The sequence below is a fragment of the Lissotriton vulgaris genome, chromosome 2_2, assembly GCF_964263255.1.
Source record: "Lissotriton vulgaris chromosome 2_2, aLisVul1.2, whole genome shotgun sequence".
Taxonomy (NCBI): domain Eukaryota; kingdom Metazoa; phylum Chordata; class Amphibia; order Caudata; family Salamandridae; genus Lissotriton; species Lissotriton vulgaris.
In genome coordinates, this window is record NC_141688.1 from 300,451,478 (window position 1) to 300,461,566 (window position 10,089).

General features: G+C 48.2%; 1 protein-coding gene across 1 annotated transcript in view; it reads right to left on the reverse strand.

The window, feature by feature from the left end:
* Positions 1 to 8,621, reverse strand: part of LOC147729347 (astacin-like metalloendopeptidase) — a 103,019-nt gene extending 94,398 nt beyond the window's left edge. Inside the window, exons 1-2 of the mRNA XM_086959623.1 lie at positions 8,497 to 8,621; positions 2,455 to 2,479 (exon numbers count right to left, since the gene is read on the reverse strand). Coding sequence (XP_086815749.1) covers positions 2,455 to 2,479; positions 8,497 to 8,565 — 94 coding nt within the window. The 5' untranslated portion in view covers positions 8,566 to 8,621. The remainder of the gene's footprint in view (positions 1 to 2,454; positions 2,480 to 8,496) is intronic.
* Positions 8,622 to 10,089: the final 1,468 nt, after the last annotated feature.

A 10,089-nucleotide genomic window follows, 5' to 3' on the forward strand; every position in this document is an offset into this window, starting at 1 on the left:
TCATTTGCACTAGGCAGTTTCACCCAGCCCTTTATCACCTCTCATTTTCAAGTCTGCTGTGGAGCTTCTGGCGGCTGCCTAGTGGGAAGGGTTGGCTACATGGGCGATAACTTTTGGTAGACTAAGCATATGGTCTCCATGTATGCAGACAATACCCTAGTGTACATACGCAACCGGCGCAGTCGGTGTCTATCCTTCATACTGTGCTGCGGAGGTTCAGGGATGTCTTGGGTCTCTGTTTAAACCCAGGGAAATCTAAACAAATCCCATCGGGGAGCCTGGCATTGGGTCCAATGGAATCAATGCCTATGGTGTAGCTCCCTTGGGAGACTGAGGGAACTAAGTATCAGTGGATCCAACTGGCGACTGCAAACCTTTCCTTTATGGAACCTAATTTGGGTAAAGTGGTGGAGGGTATACATGGCTCCATAAGATTTTGAAAAGACTTACCTTTGTCCCTTATGGGTCGAATAGCAAAAATTAATAATTATTATTCTGCCCTGATGCCTATAATCACTACAACACTCCTAATAGGAGTTCCCCGACACTATTTCCAAGCATTTGATGGGCTGCTGGTGGAACTCTTGTGGACCTTTAAACACAAACGTGTATGTCTAACAATGTTACAGAGGACATGGGGAAGTGGGGGGCTCGAGGTACCCTGCCTAGAACTCTATTACCCGACCCATGGACCGCGTGTTGAAGTTGGGAGGCCATGGGCCAACACGCGGTCCATTGGTCCATGGACCCATGGACGCGGTCCATTGGGTCCATTATCCCCATGGACCCATGGGGATAATGTCATTATCCCCATGGGTCCATGGGGATAATGACATTTACTGGGAAAAGTAACTCCCAGCAGACACGTAGGTAACCGCTCTCTACCAGTACCCCTGATGCTAGGCTCTGGAGTTCCTACTTCCTTTCCTTACACTATACAGCATGTAGCCGCTGTATGGGAGTCCAAGGTCCGAAGAGTGCTATGACGTGCGCCCTATACCCTGGGCATGCCTTGGTGGGGGGTGAAGACCTCCTTGCGAATTGCAGACTCCATGTCGGTGCGGAGATGGAAGGAGGGTGGGTGGCAGCTAATGGGAGACCTCTACGACAATGGACGCTTTATAAGCCGGGAATGCAGAGGCTTCATACGCTCTGGGTGCGGGGCAGTTCTAGCAATATGAGAAGATCTCACAAGTGACTCCGCTGATTTGGCCTTCCATCCTTGCGGAGCCTCCCTGCACCAATATACTGACACTAGTGCTCTCTATGGCCCAGGGCAGAAGAATGGTGTCTCATCTATACCGGGCCCTCCATGATGACCTTACAGGAAGGACTCTTCATGCACAAGCAAAGTGGGATGCTATAGTTGGGGAACTCCTAACTGAGCGTGAATAGATAAGAGTCCACGAGGGGGTCCGAGTGTAATCTCTAATGCGTGATTTAAAATTGTTCAATGCAATTTATACATCAGATATACCTTACCCTGCGGATGCTATGTAGAATCTACCAGGATAGCTCGCGCGTCTGCCCACATTGTGGTGTGACAGAGGCTGAATTTCTACATATAGCATGGACCTGTCCAACTCAGACACCCTACTGGGAGTCTATACGTTGATGTTTAGAAGGAGCTACAGGTTGGATGGTGCCCAGAAATTTTGAACGGTGTTGCTGGGGCTGCTTCCTGTCGAAAATAAATCTTTAAGACGAAGATTTGTACTTTTGGGATTGGTAACAACAAAAATAGGCGTTGCAATAGCGTGGATATGCCCCACGCGCCGTGGGCTGCGGCATAGTGGAAAGACATGTGTGAGTGGGTGACTGCGGAAGCGGTCTGAAAGAAGCATGTCTGAAAGAATGAACAAATTGAAGACAATCTTAGAGCATGGGCATCTATGCTAGCAGACCTATGAGACCCCCAGACCCCGGGTGAGCCTGAGCATACATATGCGTAGGTGGCGTGAATGCTCCCAATGCCTGGATTGAAGGATGGTTTAGGATAGGAAGACATTTGAGCCACCCCGTGATATCTAAGATGCACATTAACAGAAACTTGGGAGATTTTGACACAGATAGGGGAAGGGGAATTTGGGGAAGGGGAAGTTAGATGGTTTTATGTTGGTTTGAAAATCTATGGACAGAGCTTAGGGAAAGGATTTCCTCACAGACTGTATAATGTCCCTGCAAAAGATCCTGTTTGCTGTGTTATGGAGTGAAGGGAAGGGAGCCGGGAAGATGAATATCTCTGTTGTGCCTACCTGTATTATTGTGCCTGTGATTCTTAAAAGCCAATAGAGTTATATTAAAAAACATTAGAATATGTTGTTTACAACCAGAGCCAATAGAGCACAATATAGGTTTCAAATGGAAAACTTTATTTTTTTTGTCATCATAGACAATTCACTTTTCTTTGACATTCAATCCATTTCTTGTGTAAATGTATTCTTGTTTGCTTACCAGTTATTTGCTCACTGATCGTCAACTGTGGAGGAAACAAGAGAGATTTATTACAAGCTGCACCTACATAATTCAATTGCTTTATTTTATACTCTCTCATACAGTAAATTGCGCCTGCGGCTCTCAAGGTATATAACAGACCAGTACGTTTCACGCATAAGTTGGGACATTCTGCTGAAAGTTCTTCCACCCTTATGCAGGATCACTTTTTCTGAATTTACACAATGCCAAGGTAGCAGCAGGCTAGCAACTCTGACTGACTGCAATGTTTTAAAATATGAAAAAAAACATATACATTGGGTCAGAAGCCCAACCCTAAACAGCCATGTGCTCCACTGAACGCCCATGATTACCAGTGGGTAATTGTTGAGTGGTAACATTCAAAGGTCCCTGCAGGCGGATGCCTAGCCCAGCACCTGCCTAACATCTCTGTCAAGGGTGTCTTGTTTGTGACCAAGACAGGGTCCTACATTCTGTCCTGCCAGGTAATGGGGCTGGATCATCCGGTGGAGGAATTCTTGGCAATATACACTCACACACATGTACCCTAGATGCACATAGGGCAGGGATTGCATAACAGGAGTAAGCATGATTACTATATTATTTTTATATGTCTACATATATACAGTGTTCTTGGCACCATGGTGGAATTATACCCATGCCTTAGTATTTTGGTGCTTGTAACCACCTTCATAGGCTTCTGTCTATTTATCATGGCAGCACATGTACTCTATACAAGAATAACGGTTCAATAAATATATCGAAAGAACTTCCCATTGTGTATTCTCTGTATATTTCTCTGAGAGCAAGAGTGCACGAGTGCCTGAGGGAAAGGGTTCTAGATCTGTTACCACGATGCTGCACTATGCACTACCTGCACACCTCATTGAGTGCAAGTGCACAGATTCATGATGCAGCTCTATGCGCATCCTGCATACCTCGTGCGAACAGCACACACATGCACAAGACAGCTCTATGAACTACCTGCACACCCCCTCATGTGCACAGAGTACACATTCACTACGCAGCTCTATGCACTACCTGGACACTCCCTCGTGTGCAAATTGCACACATGCACAACACAGCTCTATGCACTACCTGCACACCTCCATGTGCACGACGTACTACTATGTGCAACCTGTACACCTCCTTGTGTGCACAATGCACATGTGTATGACGCAACCGTATGCATATGCTGCTCACCTTGTGTACACAGAGCACTCATGCACAACGTAGCTCTATGAGCTACCTGCACACCTCTTTGTATGCACAGAACACACATTCACAATGCAGCTCAATGCATTACCTGCACACCCCCTCGTATGCAAAGTGCACACACATGCACAACACAGCTCTATGCACTACCTGCACACCTCAATGTGCACGTCACAGCTCTGTCCGCAACCTGCACACTTCCTTGTGGGCACAGTGCCCATGTGCACAATGCTCCTCCGTGAGCCCCCTGCACACCTCCTTGTGGGCACAGTGCTCATGTGCACAACGCAGCTTTGTGAGAAACCTGCACACCTTGTGCGCACAGAGCACATATGCACAATGCAGCTCTATGAGCTACTTGCACACCCCCTCACGTGCACAGTGCACACATTCACAACACAGCCCTATGCACTACCTGGACACCTCCATGTACATGATACACTACTATGCACAACCTACACATCTCCTTGTGTGCACAATGCACATGTAAACAATACTGTTCTATGCACTACCTGCATACCTCCTCGAGTGCACAATGCACAAGTGCATATTACTGTTCTATGCACTACCTGCACACCAGCTTGAGTGCACATCGCACTCATTCATGGTGAAGGTCTATTGTAATTGTAATTGCATTTATATAGCGCTTACTACCCCTGACAAGACGTTGAATCGCTTTTCGGGGAGTGGCACCCTACTCTGCACCCAAAAAAGGATTAATGGTGAATTAGTATAGGGAGATGTTAAATTAATTTGAGTGGTGGACATATGGGATTATTTGTATTGAAAAAGGATAGTGGAGGGGTAGAAGAGGGAAGGGTTTGCATTTATATAGCGCTTGCTACCTCTGACGAGGTGTCAAATCGCTTTTGGGTGGGTAGCACACTATCCGGAACAATAATCCGGAACCCAAGAAGTATTAGTGGAGAATTAGTATAGAGAAATCCGAAAGTAATGTAAACTCTATGTACAACCTGCATACCTCCTCTGTGCACGGTGAACATATGCACGGCGCACCTCTATGCCCAACCTGCCCATGACTCCTAATGTACACACATGCCAAAAACACATCTTGTTCATGACAACAACGCATTAATGTGTGCACTTTCCCAGTGGACAGTTGCCTCGGTGCACTTCCCACAAGTGTTTCACGAGGATGCGGAGCGCTGGGTATTGCCCTGGCTCCAATGATGACCGTGTGTGCCCCTTGAAGTAATTGTGGCCGTGTGTGAGTGATCCCACCGTGTGACGCGGAACTAACACTATCTTACTTGGTAAATGCACTTGTATAGAACCTGCTCCCTGCTGGTAACCCTCCCAGGTGCCCCCCGCGCAGCCCTCTCTCTCCCATGTTCAGCCCCGGGCACACCCCTCTCGCCAGCATTCAACAATTCATCCACAGGCTGGAGCCTCACACTGTCCCTCCCCTTAGAGCACCCCCTTTTCACTTCCAGCGCCCAACTTTTCCCAGGAGCTCTTTCTCTGCCTATTATCAAAAACACTTTAAAACTGGAACCAGGGACAGGGACTTGCAACTCTCTGCCTGTTATCAAAAACACTGCAAACCCCACTGCCAGGACCAGGGGGTGCAACTCTCTGCCTGTTATCAAAAACACTAAACCCCACTGCCAGGACCAGGGGGTGCAACTCTCTGCCTGTTATCAAAAACACTAAACCCCACTGCCAGGACCAGGGGGTGCAACTCTCTGCTTGTTATCAAAAACACTGCAAACCCCACTGCCAGGACCAGGGGGTGCAACTCTCTGCCTGTTATCAAAAACACTAAACCCCACTGCCAGGACCAGGGGGTGCAACTCTCTGCCTGTTATCAAAAACACTGCAAACCCCACTGCCAGGATCAGGGGGTGCAACTCTCTGCCTGTTATCAAAAACACTAAACCCCACTGCCAGGACCAGGGTTGCAACTCTCTGCCTGTTATCAAAAACACTGCAAACCCCACCGCCAGGACCAGGGGTTGTAACTCTCTGCCTGTTATCAAAAACACTGCAAACCCCACTGCCAGGACCAGGGGGTGCAACTCTCTGCCTGTTATCAAAAACACTAAACCCCACTGCCGAGACCAGGGGGTGCAACTCTCTGCCTGTTATCAAAAACACTAAACCCCACTGCCAGGACCAGGGGGTGCAACTCTCTGCCTGTTATCAAAAACACTAAACCCCACTGCCAGGACCAGGGGGTGCAACTCTCTGCCTGTTATCAAAAACACTGCAAACCCCACTACCAGGACCAGGGGGTGCAACTCTCTGCCTGTTATCAAAAACACTAAACCCCACTGCCAGGACCAGGGTTGCAACTCTCTGCCTGTTATCAAAAACACTGCAAACCCCACTGCCAGGACCAGGGGGTGCAACTCTCTGCCTGTTATCAAAAACACTAAACCCCACTGCCAGGATCAGGGTTGCAACTCTCTGCCTGTTATCAAAAACACTGCAAAACCCACTGCTAGGACCAGGGGGTGCAACTCTCTGCTGTTATCAAAAACACTGCAAACCCACTGCCAGGACCAGGGGGGTGCAACTCTCTGCTGTTATCAAAAAAAATGCAAACCCCACTGCCAGGACCAGGGGGTGCAACTCTCTGCCTGTTATCAAAAACGCTGCAAACCCCACTGCCAGGACCAGGGGGTGCAACTCTCTGCTGTTATCAAAAATGCTGCAAACCCCACTGCCAGGACCAGGGGGTGCAACTCTCTGCCTGTTATCAAACACGCTGCAAACCCCACTGCCAGGACCAGGGGGTGCAACTCTCTGCTGTTATCAAAAACGCTGCAAACCCCACTGCCAGGACCAGGGGGTGCAACTCTCTGCCTGTTATCAAGAACACTAAACGCCACTGCCAGGACCAGGGGGTGCAACTCTCTGCCTGTTATCAAAAACACTAAACCCCACTGCCAGGACCAGGGTTGCAACTCTCTGCCTGTTATCAAAAACACTAAACCCCACTGCCAGGACCAGGGGGTGCAACTCTCTGCCTGTTATCAAAAACACTAAACCCCACTGCCGGGACCAGGGGGTGCAACTCTCTGCTGTTATCAAAAACACTGCAAACCCCACTGCCAGGACCAGGGGGTGCAACTCTCTGCCTGTTATCAAAAACACTAAACCCCACTGCCAGGACCAGGGGGTGCAGCTCTCTGCTGTTATCAAAAACACTACAAACCCCACTGCCAGGACCAGGGGGTGAAACTCTCTACTGTTATCAAAAACACTTTAAGACCAAATGCCAGGACCAGGGAATGCAACTCTCTGCCAGTTTTCAAAACACTGCAAACCCTACTGCCAGGACCAGGGGATGCAACTCTCTGCCTGTTATCAAAAACAGTAAACCCCACTGCCAGGACTAGGGGTTGTAACTCTCTGCCTGTTATTAAAAACACTGCAAACCCCACTGCCAGGACCAGGGGGTGCAACTCTCTGCCTGTTATCAAAAACACTAAACCTCACTGCTAGGACCAGGGGGTGCAACTCTCTGCCTGTTATCAAAAACACTAAACCCCACTGCCAGGACAAGGGGGTGCAACTCTCTGCCTGTTATCAAAAACACTGCAAACCCCACTGCCAGGACCAGGGGGTGCAACTCTCTGCCTGTTATCAAAAACACTAAACCCCACTGCCAGGACCAGGGGGTGCAGCTCTCTGCCTGTTATCAAAAACACTGCAAACCCCACTGCCAGGACCAAGGGGTGCAACTCTCTGCTGTTATCAAAAACACTAAACCCCACTGCCAGGACCAGGGGGTGCCATTCTCTGCCTGTTATCAAAAACACTAAACCCCACTGCCAGGACCAGGGGGTGCAACTCTCTGCCTGTTATCAAAAACACTGCAAACCCCACTGCCAGGACAAGGGGGTGCCACTCTCTGCCTGTTATCAAAAACAGTAAACCCCACTGCCAGGACTAGGGGTTGTAACTCTCTGCCTGTTATCAAAAACACTAAACCTCACTGCTAGGACCAGGGGTGCAACTCTCTGCTGTTATCAAACACACTGCAAACCCCACTGCCAGGACCAGGGTTGCAACTCTCTGCCTGTTATCAAAAACACTAAACCCCACTGCCAGGACCAGGGTTGCAACTCTCTGCCTGTTATCAAAAACACTAAACCCCACTGCCAGGATCAGGGGGTGCAACTCTCTGCCTGTTATCAAAAACACTAAACCCCACAGCCAGGACCAGGGTTGCAACTCTCTGCCTGTTATCAAAAACACTAAACCCCACTGCCAGGACCAGGGTTGCAACTCTCTGCCTGTTATCAAAAACACTAAACCCCACTGCCAGGATCAGGGGGTGCAACTCTCTGCCTGTTATCAAAAACACTAAACCCCACAGCCAGGACCAGGGTTGCAACTCTCTGCCTGTTATCAAAAACACTGCAAACCCCACTGCCAGGACCAGGGGGTGCAACTCTCTGCTGTTATCAAAAACACTTTAAGACCAACTGCCAGGACCAAGGGATGCAACTCTCTGCCTATCAAAAGCACTGTAAGATCCACTGCAAGGACCAGGGGGTACAAATCTCTGCTGTTATCAAAAACACGAAACCCCACTGCCAGGACCAGGGGGTGCAATTACAGGCATGAACATTTCGTAGCGCCTTGATTTATCGTTCAGTTATCATTTCACCAGCGCTGGTCCCAAGCCCTCAGGGGGGGCAGGAGGTCACGCATCAGATAGTTGTGCTGCAGAGGCAGGTGTCTCTAGCAGACCAACCACGACGCTTTAGCCCTCTCTCCACGTCATCAAGTGCGGCTGCTTCTCTGGGGGGCGTGAGCTGTCAGATACAAGGGTGGGGAGGGGGCTCTCCTTACCTCCAGGGGTCTGCCCAGCGTGAGGTGCAGCACAGACAGCACAACGACGACGGCTGTGGTGAGGTCCATGGCCGACAGTCTCAGGATAATGTCCTCTACTGAGTGTCTCTTCTCTTCTCCCTTCACACTCCTTCTCCTGCCTCTCATGGGTCTTGGGGTGCCTTATAACAGCAGTTGGAGGAGCGGGGTGGGGGGTCTGAGGGGGGTCACACGTCAATCACCTCCCAGCCCAAGAGCAAGAAATACTTCCTGCTGCCCAGAAACGTGTGCAGCTGCACGCCTTGCAGAACACAACCGATAGCCACCATGTCTTGCAGGGGCCATGGGTCATGGGTCATGCCCTAAGCATGCGTCAGCCCAGAAGGTGTGCACTAAAGCGGAGCGTCATCAGCTGACCTTTGAGCCTCATAAGTGGTCTCAAATTGTCACCGTCTGGCACTCACAGGTCAGGAGAGCAGAAACTTGGACGTGGGGAAAAGGATCAGTTACAGAAAGAAGGAGAGGTGCATGAGAGAGTGCACGGCCCCCTCTGGGCTGGAAACCAGGGCAGGTTTAAATGAGTATGTGATGCTTAATCACTGCCTGTGCACAGGAATGTGCGTGCGTGTGTTCGGGAAGCGACGTCACTGCCTGCACGTCTGTCCAGGCCTCACCGAAGGCGATAGGATGGAATGCGCGAAGAGGCACAGAAATACTGCATGAAGCAATTGGTTTAAATATATTTTTGCGATATAACATATGCAGAGGTGAAAGGAAAATGTTTGTTTTCACGAATTCTTTGTGTTTAAAGCATTATTTACACTTGGGCTCAAGAAGCGGTGTGTTTATTGTTAGAATAATAATGTGTAATTATGTATATGTGTATATCTATCTATCTATCTATCTATCTATCTATCTATATATATATATATATATATATATATATATATATATATATATATATATATATATATATACTTGTTAGATAATATATGATAAACATATCATAATAATAATAATTTTAATAGTGAGAAAGATGAATGGAAAATTAAAATCCTGCCGGGCACATTTAACATTCCAACGGTTGCTAAACTGAGTACCATTAATTTGGGCAATAGAAAATTTTCTCAAAGGCACTTTATAAGTGTAGTTTGAAGCACTTAGGGCCCGATTCATAGAACTAACTTAAGACAAAATCCTAAACTAACTACTTTTGGTATTCACAGAAGTTAGGATTTTGTCTTAAGTTTGTCTTAAGACAGACTTAAGACAGACTTAAGTTATGATTTTGTCTTACGTCTGTCTTAAGTCTCTCTTAAGACAAACTTAAGACAAAATCCTAACTTCTGTGAATACCAAAAGTAGTAAGTTTAGGATTTTGTCTTAAAGTAGTTCTGTGAATCGGGCCCTAAGTAAAGATCCGAGAAGTAGTATTTAAAGGACCAGAGTAGTTTACTTTGTATTTTGGAAACAAAGTTTGAAATTAATAAGCGGCTCATTAAGAGTACGGCGACCCATAGCACCTCCGTACTCTCAGTGGAGGTCCGACCACCGCCACACTACGGGCCCGCCCACAGAATTACGAGTGGGGCAGTCATACCGCCACAGGGCTGC